Raw genomic sequence first — 19,167 nt, 5'->3', positions numbered from 1 at the left:
TTCACAAAATACAATGCAATATATATATATTTCTTTATTTTGAGCAAGTTGTGTTCTGACAACTCTAAATTTCCACTCGGACTTGTCTGACCCCATAATCCTAAAATGCAACTTGTTTCGACTGATTTAATTTGCGAATTGCGCAATGTTGGGTGTGGTCGAGCTGCAGGGATGGGGTGTGGGGGATTTAAATAGTTTCTTTGTATGTCTTTTGACAACTGGTCCGAAGGGCATGACGAGCATAAGAAATAGCTCGTCATTTGTTAAAAACTTGTATGATCTTAAAAGTTATTTTGAAAAATGTTGATAAACAGTTTCGGATCCCAATGATTTCATATTTTTTTAACGTGACTCCACACACTTCCCAACAGTTGGACCTGAGTGATATGGCAGTAACGTCAAGCTCCAGCAGGCGGTGTGGCATAATTTAGGAAGCGGAAGTGAAAGTGAAAGAAACAGTACTTTCAAAAGCTACGCTGACCAATCAAACGCTTCGTTGTTTCACTTCCGCGGTCTGCTTCTTTATGACGTGTTGCGTCATTCTACCAAACACGAAAGGCTTCTGGAAGATTTCACATGTCGATCCATAAAAACACTACGTCGCTCTTCTTAAGATGAAGAAAGAAAATCTAAAACAAAACATGGTTATGTTTTCTGCACTGTTCTAGGACTGGATTTTAGGCTATAACACTTCTTATCGAGGAATCTTGGACTAACGTTAGGCGATTGCCTCTCGTCGAGGTAACGTAACGTTAACGCGAAATACATGGCTTCAAAGCAGAACTATTCATTTATTAGTCTGTTTATAAATAGATTGATTCTACAAGATTCTCTGTCTGTGCTGGGCTGTCTGAAAATAATGCATGTTTAGTAAACGTCCAGATATGTCATGAATTATGAAAAAAAATTACGGTTTTAGGCTAATTGACTCTGACAGATATTTTATCGTTTATTCTTCTGTCTTTTATGAAAGGAGAGGCAATACATATTTAGATGAATCTATTCTTGGTCTTCAATAGAATGTGCGTGAAAGGTAACTTACGCCATATAAACCTGGCGCAAGTTGTGTATTACTGCAGAATCATCGTTATAAGAGCATAGATTTGATTTGATCGTTGGGAGGGTGTGGCATTCTCCCTTAAATACTGAGATTTATTTTATTTATTTGTGCAAAGTTGATTAATTAATTAATTATTATTAACATAATTCCTTATTTGCATAGAATAAACGGATATGAAGTATTTTGTATTAAGCATCTACCTTTTGTTTGACAGAATTTTGAATTTCAATGTGCCATGGCAAGTGTAACTTAACTTAATGTTTTATCTATTTAAAATACAGATTTTCTACTCAACAAAAAACAAAAAATATTTTCATTTCATCGGGCTCCTAATTTTTTCCCCCCCTTTTGTGAGGTAGGATGTCCAGTATATTTAAAGGTTTAGTTCACCCCAAAATGAAAATTGTCCCATCATTTCCCTCACCCTCAAGCCATCCTAGGTTTATATTACATTCTTATTTTAGCCAAACAAAATCAGACTTAAATAAAAAATATCCTGGCTCTTTCAAGCTTTATAATGGGAGTGAATGGTGCCTTTTATTTTAAGCCCCAAAAAGTGCACACATCCATTATAAAAGTAATCCATATGGCTCCGTGGGATTAACAAAGGCCTTCTGAAGAGAAACAATGCATTTTTGTTCAAAAAATATCCATAATTATAACTTTATAAACCGTAATCACTTTATTATGTATTTTATTTGCTCTCTTCCACCGGAACTACACTTGGCCGTAATCGGAAGCCAGTGAATATAGTTTCTAAAGTTATAAATATGGATATCTTCCTAAAACCCATCGCTTCACTTCAGAAGGCCTTTATTAACCCACTGGAGTCGAATAGGTTACTGATGGATTGATGCGCTTTTTTGGGCTTCAAAATCTCAGGTCCCATTCTCTCCCATCATAAAGCTTGGAAGAGCCAGGATATTTTTTTTAATATAACTCTGATTGTGTTTGGCTGAAAGAAGTCACCTAGGATGGATTGAGGTTCATTTTTGGGTGAACTAACTATTTACAATTTCATTCTATGTGTTTCTTTTCTATTCAGATTCAAGATGCCAGTGGACAGAATGAGAATGCGCCCCTGGTTGGAGCAACAGATTACCAGCGGGGAAATTCAAGGTCTTCTCTGGGTCGATAAGGTGAGGCTGGAAATCCAGTAAAATTCCATTGTATTCAGTTTAAGTGGAGACTTAATTAAGTTTGAACATGTGACTCATGTGGCACTTTGTGTCTGATTTTTGTGCATTTCCAATTCGAATGGAATCTGATCATATTTATTTTGCAAGTGTGAACAGCAAAATAAATCACATGAAATCTGATTTCTTACAAATCCATTTCAAGCTACATTCATATGTGGGTTGAAATCCTTTTCAAATCTCATTTCTGGAAATCCATTTCTGCCTGACCTGTCTGGTCGGATTTTGCATAGCTTTTCTCTCCATGTATCACTTTCTCAACACATAAAATGTAAAACAAGTCAGACATCATTGCAGGAACAAGGTTGCGTTGTGTTGTTGTCAATGTTTCAAACAAAAAATGTCACTTCATTCACTGTGCGGCAGAGAGACACGTCTCTTGTACAGAATAAAGCTGCTCAAGCGAGCCTCAGTTTTAGACATTGCTTTACTAGTAGTCCAGCAGTGCAGCTACACATTGTCAAAGACAGTATAGCAAACCCCATGTTGTTTTTGTCATAGTCCTATAATTGAAATTGAAAGATAGCCATGATGGGACACACAAATCAGATCTGAACAGTTGCAATACAAAGAGAGTGTGAACTCGGTCATTTAGATCAGATTCCAATTGGATACACAAATAATTGGATTTGGACTGAAAGCGTGAACATCGTCTAATAGTGCACTATTAAAATGTTTCCATTAACAGGATAAAAGGATATTTCAGATACCGTGGATGCATGCAGCCAGACATGGATGGGATTTGGAAAAGGATGCACCTTTATTTAAGAACTGGGCCATTCACACAGGTAACTGTTGACAGGTCTGTTGTCCATTGTCTCTATTATGAAGAATGATGCTGAATACTTTAAAGGTGAATTTTGTAATTTCTACTGATTTGTGACTCCATTTTGTCATATGTTATGATTCAGTTGTTACCAAGCGGCAACATTCTAATCTGAAAAATGAAGCCTACCCGGAAGTGCGAAAAACTGCAATACATCTCAAATCCGCTTGAGGCCGGTCCCAAAAGGGAGCAAATATCCATAGACGTCATGTTAAAACATCCGTTTTCACAGCATAAATTCATGTGTTTACAGTTTGGTACCATGGACTTTCATTGTAATCTTCAATATGTTCTGCGTGCCTGACGACTGTGAGGGGGGTGAATTTTTTTATAACTCGTTAGCTTAGATCGTATTTAGAAATAAGGGCGGTTAACTTAACGGGCTGCACCGAGTGAATCTGACATCTCGGCCAAGATCTGACACAACACATCATACCAACTCTGTATCCTTTCTGAAACTTTTGTATTTTGTATTTCCCAAGATTTTCCAGTATGGCGCCGTCCATACCCCCCATAAACAGCCTCAAACCCGTTCTTCAGAGAGTCTATGGGTGACGTCACAGACGCTTTGTCCATATATTTTTACAGTCTATAGTTATTACCCAATTATGTCTCATACAGGAAAGTATCGTCCAGATATTGACAAACCAGATCCTAAGACGTGGAAGGCAAATTTCCGTTGTGCTATGAATTCTCTACCAGATATTGAGGAAGTGAAAGATCTAAGCATGAAGAAAGGAAGCAATGCTTTCAGAATGTACAGGATGCTTTCCTCATCTGAAAAAGCAGCTAAGAAAGGTAAGTTTGGTCATTAACATAAATAAGGGAAATTTCACTATGTATTTTATGCTCATGAACTTAATATTAGTGTAGAATTACATAATTTCGTTTTGGTAAACATATTCTACTGATGATGTTTAAGATCCTCTAAATGCATATTGTCATCTTTTTCAGGGAAGAAAAAGATGGACCTGGAGCAAAGAGCAAAGGTAGGAAGCGATAGCTGTACACTTAAACAATAGGGCACACTTCTGACTGAGTATTGCAAATGATCTCACACCTATCCTAAATTCTTTAGGGTTTTCAGAAACGGAAAGCTGGCACTCCCAGAAAAATTAAAAATCTAAAAGGACAGTTTGAAGCAGAGTTAGAAAGAAAGATAGAAACTTCACCGGACAGCACTGTGCTATTTGCTGGTAAATAACCACTTCATTTGTTCTACCCTCAGATATCATACTCGGATACACTGGAGAATGCACTTATTTATCTACAGTGTTACCAAAACATATTTGAAATTGTAAGCCATTCTGACTCGAACATATTTTTAATAACCTATTTTTGTTTTTTAAATCAACTGGTCTCAATGTGATTTCTGACCACCAAAAAAGTACTATTTGCCATCAACAGTAGATCCATTGTTTTATACTTGCTTATTCATCACCAGAGCAGGAGAGCTCCTCTGAACTACATGATGTGTGTGCAGTTGTTGAGGTGGGAACAGAGAATGAAGAACCTGGGGTTTGCCCCGTTGAAGTGTCTCTGCCTCTCCAGGACTCCCATGTTTCTGGTTCCTCCCATGGTAAGTTATCTTTATCGTCTACTGGGTTGTATTCACCACAGGAGTCATAAATTACTTCTAAAGCTACATATTATTGTTGGCCACAAACACAACTGCACATCATCATTGATTTTTTTTTTTTCTATTCTATACAGAGAGTGACACAGAGAGCACATACAGCGACGAAGACTTGGTACAGGCATGTATATTTTTAAATATGTATTTTTATATTTTTATTAAGAATTATTCAATACATTATTCTTTATCTTTAGAAATTATGTTTTTTTTTTTTTGTGACAGCCAGTTAAGCAAATACACAACCATTCAAAAGTTTGAGGTCATAACTGCTATGTTTTTTTATTCTGCAAGGATGCATTAACTTGATCAAAAGTGACCGTTAAGAAATTTAATGTTGCAAAACAGTTCTATTAAAAAGTGTATTTATTATTTTTCTATAAAATATTAGGTAGCACAAGAGATTTCATTATTGATAAGAAATGGGTAACACTTTCATTTGTTAACATTAATGTATTAAACGTAAATTAACCATGAGCAACACATTTTTTTAACCAACAGCAACACACTTTTTTAATGTTGGTTACTACACAAACAGTTGTTCATTGTTAGTTCAAGTTAGTTCACAGTGCATTAACTAACATTAACAAGTACAACTTTTGATTTTAATAATAAAATTCCATGTTTTTAAGGGATAGTTCGGCCAAAAATGAAAATTTCATTAAACTCAACTTATGTCATTCCAAACTCTAAATACTTTCGCTCATCTTCGAAACACAAATGAAGATCTTTTTGATAAAATATATACTATATATTCTATAGTATATAATCTATAATATATACTATATAGTCTATAGTGTATATATACTATATATTCTATACTAGTATTCTCTACTATATAGTCCCTATAATATGTTCCTCCATTGAGAGCTAGACAACCAACATTTTGATGCTTCAAAAAGTTCATAAAGAAATATAGCTTATGAAAACAATAACTCTTAGTTTTTGTTATTAAAGTTATCTTCTTTTTTTTAATCATATTTCACAATATTATTGTTTTGTTTTTGTTTTTTCATTAAAATAAATGGTGCTTTGGTGCGCATGAGACTAATATATTTGTTTTATTCATACCCCAACTTTTGAACTGAAGTGTAAATAGACATACAACAATAGAAACATTCATGTTGTCTTTAAAGCAACATTAAGTTGTTTTTTTTTTTGTTTTTTTGCTAAGAGTGTTAACTTTCCTTTGCAGCTTCCTCAGGATCTGTCCATAAAAGCTAGAACATCATTTAGTTCTGTGTTAAGGATCCCACCATCTAATTCCTCACCAAACACATTTTTCACATCGGAGAAAACAAATTTCAGAGTAACCAGCTGCAGAGAGGACTCGCCCCTAATTGCTTATAACACTCCTCCATGGTTTCCCTGCCCATTTAATTTCCAAACTGTCACAGACGTGCGACCCTCAAGCCCTGCCCAAAAAGCAGATCTCACCAGCAGCCCGACTTCTCAGGCCAGTGTGATGGCTAATGCTGTGGACCTCTCTGTTGCAAAAAACAAAACACTACAATGAAGACACGTGAAATGCGCAACCTGCTGCTGTTCAGCTGATGAACTTGCAACCCATAATCCAATAATAATCAACAGGTCTCAGACTTGTCTTGATGTTCAGCTTTTAAAACCTAACCGTTTTAAATCCGTTATACTAGATCATTATATTTCTGAAATATTTTGAAACACACTACCTCATTCTCATATTTGTATTAAATATGTAACTTGTAGAACTACCTCACAGATGCACAGATTCTAGATCATAGAAGTCGGCGGTGTAAACTAGTAATAATACAGCATTGGGAGCAGAACTAAGTGTAGAACGCTGAGTATTAATTTAACTTTTCAGTAACATTTCATACTTGTGACAGCAGAACAATCAAAAATGAGATTGAAAAGTTTCTGGAGATTTGCATTAATGTTTTTTCTACAGGCTATAGCACAATATTGAGATCAGAGTTTTTGAATGGTTTTTGTTTGTTTTTTTATGAATTTGCCATTGTTTGTCAATTATATTACATAAATATTGAACTGCCTAGAGACCTTTTTTAGTTCTCTCATGTCAGTGGGACTTCAAATACTTGAATAGAGACGCTCAACTAATTAAGAGTTTTATATTAACTTGACAAACCGTTTTCCTTTGTGCTCTGAACATGTTTCAGTGTAATTGAGATTTGCTATAGTTTCTTCAATAAGCTATTTTTATACAACCGTCAATTATGTGGATAAGAAATACAGATTTAAAAGGAAATATAAAAACAGGTTTTATTGTAGTGTCTAAATTATTAAAAACATTTCACAATACAAAATCATCTCACTCATTTGGTGTATGATGTACACTAAAGTAGTGGTTCAAAGTGTTAGTAGTGGCACTAGTTAAAAAGATGAATGTGCAAGAGAAAAGCAATCTTTGTGGTTGCTGTATCTTACTTGATTTTACAATAGACGAAGGATAAATGGAAATGCTTTACAACTCAGACTGTGTGTGTGTGTGTGTGTGTGTGTGTACTGTGTAGTATGCAGTGGCCTAAATAATATTCTTGGTTTTCTCATGTCTCTCATGTTATTCATTTTCTCTCATTTCATTTTGTACTGTACAAGACTAGTGGTGTACAATTTCATGTTATTAATGGTGCTCTTTTTATAACAAAATTTTGTACATTTATAACAATTACAAGTATGTTTCACTTAACTAAGGACAACACAGCTAATATAAAACGTCTCAATTGAATGCAGTTTCTTAAATTCAAGATTGTACATTGTTGCGCTTGACACATTAAATTAAATCACAGTTGTTGTTGTTTTTTTTTTCCTGTAGAGGTTATACTTAAGACCTGTGTACAGATTGGCTTTTTGTCTTTTACAAAAATTAAGAAAAATTAAGAAAACCACTAATAACTGAGGTTGTAAAAATAGGTCATCCCCTTACTTCATTTCTTTGGGGGGGCAATCCAGACTACAAGCCTGGATGATGTGAAGAGAAACGGTTTACTTCTCAAAGTATGGCAAATAAAAGAACTTGAATCCTCTTCGTCCCCGAACCGCACAGCTTATATAGATCACGTGATACACTGAAACAAAAAAGGGAAGAGCAAGAGTTGTTTTCCTCTAGAATCTTTCAAGCAATGCTGTCTATGTTAAAGGAGAACTCCGGCGCAAAATTAACCTTTGGTCTAATTACACATTGGTGCTTAGTCGACCGTTCTCTGAGAATGGTTTTCATGATAATTTAATGTAAAGAGTTTTATCTCTAAAACTGTTTAGCGTATACGCTAGTATATGGGGGCATTTAATAAGTAAAGAGAAATCGCTAGTTTATACCACTAACAAGGCTCAAAATAGCCCCACTCTAACACCCTAACATAATGAGGGTCCCTACATGCAAAACGAAGCATTGAGAACTTTGTTAGAGTACAGGCCGTTTAATAAGAAGATATATTTTATAAAGATGTATACTTTATGTATTACTTGAGTGCATTATAAAGATAACTTCACAATTCATAAAACTGCAATATATTATCTAAGGTCCAAAATCCATTACCGATATTCACAAAGGCAAAACTGACTATATAATATAAAAGCTTGCATTAAAAAACATATTTAGATCTTACCACCAGGAATGAAGAGAAGAAATCCAGGAACAAAGAAAATTGCACTTGAAACACCTGAAAAGGCATTAATACATGGGGGTTACATCATTTACTCACCAAAATTGGCATGAAACCACCTGATTTATAAACTGATATGCTCCAGTTATAATTAGCTGAACAGATTTGTGTGCTAAAGCAACCCTGCTCATGTCTCATCGGTGTTTACAACCAATACCAACGTGACAGGTCTTACCTGCGTGAGGGTTTAACTGTATGACAATGCCTGTAAAGATCAAAGCTGATAGGTAGGAGACAGACGGAATGGGATCATAGGGAGAGAGAAAGATAATATATTTACTAAGCAGCTGACAATCACATCTCAATTCACCACCTGTGCTTAAGATCAGAGTTGACAGCAAGATAAACACTAACAGCACTTTACAAGTCAAACAGAAACTGTGGATCTCAAACACTTTCCCTTTGAGATGTGTAGTACTTATGATCAAAGAACATCACAAAAGGTATGAAAGTCTCACCAACTCCAGTGATTAAGAGGAGGAACGAGGCAAGAACGACTCGTCTGTTCTTCTTCACTAACGGGTGAGACGTCCACCTGGGAACAATACACACAGACCAAATGTTGAGCAAAGGAAAAGAATATCACAAACTATTTTTTTAGTTAATGTTAGCGTATATAAATATAAGTTTTGCAGTATTGTGTGCGTCTTACCCGCAGCAGTGAGCAGACAGTTGTGTGACTGAGCTGAGTGTGCTGAATGACCACTGAGAGCTGCAGTAGGACAGAGTAGCAGGATCACTGGAACACAGACAGACACTGGGCTTGGACATCAAAAAAATCAAAGCAAACATATTTTATTTTGTCATTTTTGATGGCTTGTTTTTTTTTTTTTTTTGCCAGTTGGTCACTTTGTCCCTGATGAACATTTGTGAGAAATTAAACATTTACTTTTAGATTTAGCATTACCATAGGGCTGAAAACAAGAAGTTAACATCACAGTGCATGTATAGTTTTATAATTAAAACTTTTAAAATCTGCCATTTCTAACGCAAATTATGGAGAGTGACCATTTGAATGTATCACTGAAGACACCAAAATGTATATTTACCAATTATTAACTGGAAAACTTGCCTTTTGAATTTCTAAAGTTGAGAAAAAATTCTCAAGTAAAATAGGTGATCATGTTTTCAGTGGTAATAGTAACATGCAAGTTTATTGTCATATCATATCAGCTTCACATGCTATTTCGAGGCACATGCAGATTCCATAAATACAATGCAATACAAATATAATAACGTTTAACTTAGAAAGGAAAAAAAAATGTTTTCTATATACATAAACAATAAAAAAGATTAAAAGTTTTGTCCTGATAAAAAAAAAAAATGTTGTTGTGTCATGTCATGACTTTTAGGAAATATTAGGCACACCAAAAATGTATCCGCCATTTCAAAACGGAATCTGTGATGTAATAAGATTAATAAACTTTTTTTGGACTATTCGTATTGCTCCATTAATGAATACAGTACATATTTGTCATTGTTTGTGAGATGTACACCCTGCTTCAACATTTTCTTACTCTGCTTGTTTAGTCTGTACAAAATCTTTTGACACTATATATTAATATTACTAATTGGTAAATACAATACCTGGCAACTGGTGTTGATTTTAATCACATGTAAAGGTTTCAATTAATGACTTGTTAGTGGTGCAACTACAATAAAACCTAAATCAACAAATACTGGATTAACTTTAAACTCAGCCTTACTGGTGCATCACATCCTTCATTTTACACCATTCTGCTCAAATAATTACATTAATATTCTTGCTTAATGAGAATGTTCAAATTAAAAATGGCAACACTGTGATGTGAACCGCCAAACCTGATTTTGAAGAAGTTGTTGAAAGAAGAGTTCACAGTGCCACCTAAAGCATCTTCATTTTCCAGATTCTGTGGGAGAACAGACAATAAAGTCAGTCAGATTTGCCCGTAAAAGTCTCTCAAAGAGAAAGTGACAGACATCTAAACACCTGACCTGATATTTCAGATTACTGTGTTCAGGAGTGCCAGCGGATCCAGAAGGATGAGATTGTGTTTTGGCAAAAGAAAGAGGTCCAAATGTCATCTCTCCGCCACCGTCCTTCTCTCTCCCCTTCCATTCCACATCCTCTCCAGGAACCACACCTTCCTCCTCCCCCTCCAGGACGAACGCGTCATCAATTGTAAACGGTGTCCCCATAGCTACAGGCCCTCAGACACTGACTGGATGTTAACCATCAAGCACTGTGAAGATGATAAACAACATAGCCGAAAACTGGTCATCTACATTCAGCCCTTTACATTTCTCATTTCTCTTTCCCTTTAAAATACAAAATAATGATTAGTACATCTTTCTCCCTCACTTCCGACGAGATGGCGAGCTAGGCTCACGTTTTGCTGAGCTCTGGCAGAACTATTTCAATTTATACTTTTTATTGCCACCTTCTCATAAACTTAAGTGACCAATTAAACACATTACTATTGCATTCATTTGTGTTGATACGCTCTAAATTGAAAGAGTAAACTTTGACAGGAACATGGCCCATTCAGCACACAAAGCACAAAATGTACCCATGGAAATGGATCGTAATTATGGACGAGAGACCCCAAAGGAAAGATGACGGAATGCTTCTCACATTACTACAGCCAAAACTCTGCAGGCGATCAAGATAGAACACAGGGAGACATCGCAGACAGAATTAGACAAAACAGCATCACGATTGTGAACATCTCAAATCAGTAGAGTTTAAACAAGGAATACAAGCAAAAATATGTCGCCTTAGAAAAGAAAACCGCAGTCCTCGAGAAGTCTAATGAGGATTTAAGGTTGAAAACGTGCTTGAGCGTTATAATCGGACATGGAATCTTCGTACTAAAGGGATGAAAGAGCATGTTGACAAGGATGCATGGAAAGAGGTGACTGAACTTTTGTGAACCATATAGCCCCACATCTGGCACAGAAGCTGGAAGATGTCGCTGACCGTCAAATGATTGTTCAGTTCAACATGCATAAATATAGAGACGAATTCTGGAAGATTACAAAGAACTCACAGCTATGCACTGAACGTGGAATCAGGTTCACGGAGGATCTGTCGGCCTCTTCAATATTAGACCCTAATTCCCTCTTTGAAAAAAATGGAGAATTTGTCCCTCATATACAGTAGATGATCAGTTCAAAATGATTGAATTGAAAAGCTTGATTCTGCTGTTATATGTCTGTAATTGGATAAATATAACCTGGAAGTTATTACATCTCATTTTTATCTCCATTTTTGAAATTTATTAAGGAAATTTCTTTTTGCAGTTTTTCAGGAAATTACTAAAGGCCTAATCACAGCACACATATTCCCCAAACCAGGAAAAGACTCTTGATTGTTGGACAATTTGCAACCAATAACTTTGCTAAACATTGACTATAAATTACTAACCGACATATATAACAATCACTTAAAACTTGGTTTATCCAAAATGATTGGGGAGACACAAACTGGATTCATTATAGGCCGGTCATAATTATGTACATAACAACATTCGATTGGTTTGGGACTTGCTGGAATATAATCAAGAAATTGAAGATGATGGGGTTATTTTACTTTTAGATTTTTATAGAGCATTTGATATGTTAGATAAAACATTCATTTATTTTTAAATGTTTGAAAATGTATGGGCTTGGTGAAAATTTTTTGTAATATTATTCAGTTTTTTATTTACACAAAAGTTCAGTGGCCCAACCAACCGGTACTACAGTACTTCGACCAGATTTGATATCAAGAGAGGAGTTAAACAAGGTTGCCCCGTCTCACCCGTAATTCTGGCTTCAGAGATATTGGCTCTCTTAATTAAAAACTCAATTATTGAAAATTAAATGTGTATGGACTGGAAATTATACTTTGTCAATTGCTAAGTATAATTTCCTGGCTGACGATGCAACGTTATTTTCTAAGGTCTTGACCAGGTTTCTGAAGTAATTGAGATACTTAGCTATTTTTCTAAATTCGCAGGTCTTAATATTGCCAAATGTGAAATTACTACCATATGTGAATATATAATATTCCCATCAAAACATTTTATAACAAATGAAAATAGTTTCTGGTTTTGCATTCCCAGAGGTATATTTAGAAAATCATGTGGAATCAAATGATCTCACTTTCACCAGCAGATTTTGTTATATTGGGAGTTAATATATATAACCACAGCTTTTCTCCATATAAAATCCCAATATAGAACAATAGATTCATGGTTTCTAAATATAAATCTCTATGTGTTTTCTTGGGTGGCTTGAAAAAGGTATTTGGTCAGTTCTTCATTTGATAGATGAAGATGGGAAATTGTTAACTCTTATTGATTGGAATCAAAGATTCACTCACTGCCCACTTTTGCTAGGAAACATTATGTTTGGAATGCTGGTGGACGAGAAAAGAAATGAAGTTCTTATTAATGTCATGTGTATGATGTCAAATGTATGAGGCACGATTTTTTTCTGTATTTAAAAGAGACTTGATTTGTAATTTCTTTCCAGTGTTGAAATGTATGAAAAGTAAAAAGGCCCAGAAATTGGCTGGAATAATAAGAGACATTGAGCTCTTAAAAGAGGAATAAAGAAACCCCTTTGTATTTGTATTTTTATTTTATATTAATATATTTATTTTATTTTAACTGAGATGTACCTTGCTCAATACTCATTTACCTGTGTTTACAAACGAAGAGCAAAGGACAATACCTTTCTTTGGATTAATGTTGGTAACTGTGGCTAATGTACAGACCATTTCAAAATTGTAAACACAATTGTTTAACTTATGGCAGCAATGAAGGGTTTTTCCTCTATTACGAGAAAGTATAAAACGACTATTTGGATCTGTTATAAAGATAACGCTTTTATTATGCATTTCTCTATTTTTTCATCCTGGATTTATTTCAGCGCAAGACATTGCCATATTTGATTGAATCTGATCGCATTTACAGATTTACAGGTTTACTAGATGTGGAATAAATGTCCGTGTGTGATATAGCTCATATTTGCCCTCAGAAAGCATGTGACTGACTGACACTCTTCCGCTTTTTCTAAACAACACAATGTTTTTATCCACCCAAAACAATCTTGCGTATTACAGAAGAGAAAAGTTCGTTAACGTTACATGTATCACGCTTGTAATTACGTGTCACAATAATAAATGTAAGTTTTAAAATGATTTCGTTGAAATATAATTTGCATTATTTCCCATGCTAATCTACTGAGAAGGTTTGCTTGAATATTTACACCGCCGAACATCCCGTTATCAACACCACACTAGCGTTAGCGTTAAATTACAAAGGAAGAATCCTCTAAGTTACTCACGGTCACATTACTGTTGATCCTCGTCAGTTACACATAGATCCTTCAGCCATCGTCCTTAGATCACATCCAATAAATGCAAGGCTACTAAACCTGTTTAAATGGATTGTTTATTGGCCGGCGGAAAACTTTAACCTAAACTTTGCAAGTAACAGCCTGGTAACAGCTGCTTCTTTTTTTTTTTTTTTTTTCGTGGGTCCACTCTAAACAGACAAATGTAGCGGTGGTCTCTTTAGCGACACCTAGAGGACTGGAAGATTTCAATAATTATAGTGGTCCATTTCTATAACTTAAATTGTTATTATAATTATAAATCACAATTATCTTAGTAGTAATCATTATAACGAGGGATTGGATCCAGAGGGGCGTAAGGGGCTTTTAACAAACTTTACAGGAGAGACAAAACAAAATTTTGACCTCACTCATTGCAACAACAGGCATAGGGCCTACTAACATGAATGAGTTAAAAAAAAAAAAAAAAAAAAAAAACATGAATGAGTTTTTAAGTAAAAAAAATGTAAGGCATATTACCACAATGAACATGTTCTAAAACGTTTTCAAATAAAAAAAAAAAAGTAAAATATATCTGATACGGCTTTTTGTTGCTTTATTCAATAGAGTTTGATCTCAGATAGGTATTTTGGCACCATTGGCTCATCGAGACCTTTATTTTGATATATAAAAAACTCATATTTGCCCAAAATGCCACTTACAACCCTCTGGCTCCAAGCCCTCGATAATAGGCTATAATTTAACATTTAATTATGTATAATATATTTTAAATAATGAAATATTGTAATATTGTAATATTTGAATTTGAATAAAGATAAACTGAATCTTGATGGATGCATGTTGAAATGCATGTTATATATATATATATATATATATTACAATCCTAATGTATTTCTGAATATCTTGAACTGATTAGTAAACTCCCTAAATCATTCATAAATACATTCGCTCGTCCCTTGAATTTAATGTGACAATTTATGTAATAACAGAATTGTGTACACAGAAAATTGCTCTGCTATTGTTTAAGGCTCAAGTATAAGGTCCCGTGTCATTTTCTTCTGGTCTATTAATATTTCTCCTTCTTTACAGTCTGTAATTGTAAGCCTGTAAACACATACTGATAAGTTTATCACCTTTTTTTCTGTTATGGTTCTCAGTTGCCCAGTCCCATCCTACAACTGATGGCTGTCCCTCATTGTTTGCTCACTCTAATGGTTTAGATAATCAAGGGTTGATGAAGTTATATTTTTCAGAAACTTGTTCACAGATATCTGTGAAGAGTAAGCTATCTATCCATTATCCATCCATCCATTCATCTATCTTCTTCCACTTATCCGGAGCCGGGAGCGGGGGCAGCAGTCTAAGCAGAGATGCCCAGACTTCTCTCTATGCTAGTAAATAACCCACTTCGTATAAACGTATCATATACCCTAAAGAAAAGTTCATATTCATATTCGAATTTCATATTCAAAATTTTACACAATAATTAAACAATAATTTCATAACATTATTCCTGCTACTGTAATTGCAGTGTAAATGCATCTAAACAAAAGGCCTAATAGCATAATAATAATAATATAATAATTAGTCATTTCTGTCAGCATTGCAGAATATTAATTTTGCTCATTTAATTCCAGTAATAATTATAGGCTAAATGTAAATAAATACATAAATAAATATGAAAGTAGCCTAATAACTAACTTTTGATGTAGTTACATGACTACCTGCCCCCCAAACTGCTGTGCATGGCTCTGAAAATGTTGCAATGTTACAATGTTTAAAATTTCACAGAAGCCAGACAGACGCACGTGCACTCACCTGACCTACCAATGAATGACCCTGTGAGGACAAACTGTGCAGGGTTAGGGTTAGGTGGTTAGGGGTTAGGGTTAGGGTCATCTCATCTGTCTGGTGTTCAGTGCAGACGATTCTCCTAAAATACAGCGGTCATGGGTAGGCTAACACACACCAGACTACTGACACTGGACATGATGCAGCCCTCCCCTCAGACCGAGCGCGAGAAGAACATCCCCGCAGCTGACGGCTGTTTCCTCATGTGGTGGGACTCTGTCGCAGCTGCTGGAGGAGCATCGCGACGAAGGGCAAGCCATAACTGCGCGTGTGACCCCCGCGGAGCCATTCGCGAGCACCGGCTCTTATTGCAGTAGGTAATAACTACTACCCAGCTTACAAAGCTTTCTGCATTTTTACACATTTAAAAAAAATATTAGGCTACTTTATTTTTATACCAGATTTACAGATTTGGACATATAGGTTTATGGAGGTTTTGTCAGGTTTTGGTCACTTCTGGGTACAAATTTGTCACCAAAATATAGCTAGTTAAGTAGATACACACATACACACACACAATAACTAAAATAATGCTTTAGGCACTTTTTTAATCATTAACATAATATTTTTCATTAATAAAAATAACTCGATAAATGAGTTCCAAATTACAATTATTTTTGAGCCCCACACTTTTCAGTGTTATCCATTTATTTAGCCATCCATTGCTTTGTCAATTTTCCACCATCATGTGACCTCAAACGTCTGACTGACCATTTTAAAATAAAATGTGTGTCGATCAGATTCTGCTCGTTGATATTTGTCATATAGGCCTATGATTCAAATCAGCATATTTTAATGAAGCTTTTAAATTAAAATGAATCATTTGCTCCAGTCTATGTGCCGTTATCCACTAGTCTCTATTCTATAGGCCTAATTTGTTTTACACTGTGTAGCCACTAGATGGTGGCAAGATACAACCAACACTTGAATTTTCTGTTTTCCAGTAAAAACAGATTATTTATTGATTAAATTTTACAGTTATCCATGAGGTTTATCTGTGAAGCCCTGATGTTTTAGCTATTTTTCCATTAATTATATTAAATTATAATTCAATTATTCGTTATGTTTAACCTGTAAAACAACAGGGAAATGGAATGTACAACCCCAAATCAAAAAGTTGGAACCTTTTGTAAAATGCAATAAAATCAAGAATATTTTTTTTTCATTCTTTTTAACTGTTTTTTTTTTTTAACTGACAAAAAATGTTTTCACTGACCAACATAATTCTATTTTGTAAATATGAAAAGATTTTGATTTTGATGGCTGCAAAACACCACAAAAAAGTTGGGACAGAGACTAAATAGAGACTTCAAATAAAAAGTGAAAATATTATCCAAATTACATTATCCAGCTAGTTTGAAACAGTCCACAATGAGCAGGTGAATTGGTAATTGTTGAGGGTATCATGTTTGGGTGTAAAGTCTTTTTAATCAAAGATGGGTCATGACTCACCACTTTCTGCCAAATATCTTAAAAGAATTGTCAAACAATTTAAAAAATCAAATTTCTCAATGCAAGATTGCAAAGCATGTATGCCTTTCATCGTCTTCCATACATAATATTGTCACAAGATGCAGGGAATCCAGAGAAATCTCTGTGTTGGCTAGGCAGTAGACCTCTGTTGAATGTGCGTGACCTTTGAGCCCTCAGATGGCATTGCACAAGATACCATCATGCTGCTCTGTCAAATACAGCCACATGTGCTCAGGAATAATTTGAAAAACCATTTTCACTGAACACAGTCTGACGCTGCATCAAGAAAGGCCACTTGAATCTCTGTTACGCAAGGATAAAGCTTTACACCAGTTCTATGCGTAGATCCTCTGGGCCTGAGCTCATCTCAGATGGTCTAGAACAAAGAGGAAATGTCTGCTGTTGTCAGATGAGTCCATGTTTCAGCTTGTTTTTGGGAGATAATGGAATCGAGTTCTCAGTCCCAAAGACCAACCAGAGTTTCACCAGCGACAGGTGCAAAAGCAAACATCTGTCATGGTATTGAGATGCATCATTGCAAACGGTATGCAACTTGCATTATTGTGAAGGTACCATTGACATGGAGGCATATATTTGGATTGTACAGAGACATAAACTGCCATCAAGATGACATCTTTCCTGGGAAGCAAGACAATACCAGGCCTCATTCTGCACGTGCTACAACTGAGTGGTTTAGACACCCTGCACCATAGAAGGGATGTGTCTGTCTGTTTACTTGCAGTCCAGATTTGTGTCTTATGGAAAATGTATGACCCATCATGAAAAGGAGAATCAGGCAATGGTGACCACAGACTGTTTTATCAGAGATTCAGAGATCAAGATTGGGCAAATATTCCACTAGCAAACTCCAACAATCCACTATCTTCAATCCAAATGATTAATTAAAAAGAAAGGTGATGTGACACAGTGGTAAACATGTCTCTGTCCCAACTTTTTTGGGATTGTGTTGCAGCCATCAAAATCAAAATTTGTTCGTATTTACAAAATACAATTATGTTGGTCAGTGAAAACATTGGAAAACTTTTCTTTGTACTTTTTGTCAGTTAAAAACAGATTCTTGATTTTATTGCATTTTACAAAATGTCCCAACTTTTTCTGATTTGGGGTTGTATCAAAAACAAGTGATTACATGCAATAAATATAATGCTTACACTCTTAAACAGCGCAGTCTCATCCCAAGACGTCATATAACTGATGTCTTGGGACGTCTTTTGACCATACGTCAACATCCGCCTTTTTAGGGTATAACGTCAGACCATCTCACCCCCAAGGCGTCACTTAACTGACGCCTTGGGAAGCATTTGGACATGCTTCAATATCTGACGCTTTAGGCGCCCTTTAGCGTCAGTTAGATGATGCCCTAGGATCGCGTGTACCCTACCCCCACCCCACACCTAAACCTAACCACGTCCTCTAACTGACGCTTTCCTTTAGCGTCAGTTAGATGATGCCGTAGGATCGCGTCATGTAAGTGACGCTAAAGGGCGCCTAAAACGTCAAATATTGAAGCATGGTCAAAGGTGACGCCTTGGGGTGAGAATGTGTTGATAACGTCGGTTACATGACGATCCCGGGCCGTCATACAACTGACGCTTTACCTTTAACGTCGGTTAGGTGACGGGGTAGGTTTAGGGGTAGGTTTAGGTCTGGGTTTGGATTAGGATCCGATAACGTCATCTAACCGACGTTTAAGGGTACCCTAAAAAGGCGGATGTTGACGTATGGTCAAAAGCAGCGCAGTCTCATCCCAAGACGTCATATAACTGATGTCTTGACGTCTTTTGACCATACGTCAACATCCGCCTTTTTAGGGTACCCAAAAGGTTTATATCGACCTTATTAAGTTTTAATCAAATTATTTTTTTTATGAAAAAAGTTGTTAAACATACAATAATCTGTCCTTGTATAAAACCAAAAGGGTTCATTGTTGTGTCTACAAAGAGAATATTTAAAATTCTCGAAAATGTCTGTCATGCCCTTCTCACACAATGTTTTTGACACTTTACTTTCGATTTCATTTGGCATGCCAAAAGATTTCGTCGAAATTTCATGTGCCGCTAAGTTAATATTAACCAAACACAGACATTCCACAGGTTTTAAGACACAAGAAAATGTCAAACATA

At 35.6% G+C, this 19,167-nt stretch overlaps 2 protein-coding genes across 2 annotated transcripts; one reads left to right on the top strand and one right to left on the bottom strand.

Annotated features, from left to right (window-relative positions):
• The first annotated feature begins 505 nt into the window (after positions 1-505).
• irf2a (interferon regulatory factor 2a) lies at positions 506-7,503 on the top strand. The gene is given in 10 exon segments (XM_039690571.2): positions 506-741; positions 2,106-2,199; positions 2,945-3,044; positions 3,704-3,880; positions 4,037-4,071; positions 4,161-4,278; positions 4,527-4,661; positions 4,796-4,839; positions 5,911-6,213; positions 6,215-7,503. Coding segments are annotated over 9 exon segments (1,026 nt in total). The 5' UTR covers positions 506-741; positions 2,106-2,112; the 3' UTR covers positions 6,242-7,503.
• Positions 6,949-13,891, bottom strand: tmem134 (transmembrane protein 134). The gene is made up of 8 exons (XM_039690622.2): positions 13,691-13,891; positions 10,352-10,599; positions 10,199-10,266; positions 9,030-9,116; positions 8,836-8,912; positions 8,553-8,597; positions 8,321-8,374; positions 6,949-7,780 (listed from the first exon to the last, which is right to left on the bottom strand). Exons 2-8 carry the CDS (start codon positions 10,553-10,555, stop codon positions 7,698-7,700), a joined length of 618 nt encoding a protein of 205 aa, XP_039546556.1. The 5' UTR covers positions 10,556-10,599; positions 13,691-13,891; the 3' UTR covers positions 6,949-7,697.
• Between the last annotated feature and the right edge of the window lie 5,276 nt (positions 13,892-19,167).

This window comes from Pimephales promelas, chromosome 6 (assembly GCF_988280905.1).
Source record: "Pimephales promelas chromosome 6, fPimPro1.hap1.1, whole genome shotgun sequence".
In the NCBI taxonomy this organism is placed as follows: Eukaryota; Metazoa; Chordata; class Actinopteri; order Cypriniformes; family Leuciscidae; genus Pimephales; species Pimephales promelas.
This window is presented reverse-complemented; position numbering and strand designations above follow the sequence as displayed.

Excerpts from the sequence above, each read along its gene's own strand:
- tmem134 (XM_039690622.2), bottom strand. The coding sequence starts at position 10,555 with ATGGGGACACCGTTTACAATTGATGACGCGTTCGTCCTGGAGGGGGAG. Across the intron at positions 10,267-10,351 it reads ACAGTAATCTGAAATATCAG|AATCTGGAAAATGAAGATGC; the intron begins GTCAGGTGTTTA and ends GTTCTCCCACAG. Across the intron at positions 8,375-8,552 it reads ACAGTTAAACCCTCACGCAG|GTGTTTCAAGTGCAATTTTC; the intron begins GTAAGACCTGTC and ends ATGCCTTTTCAG.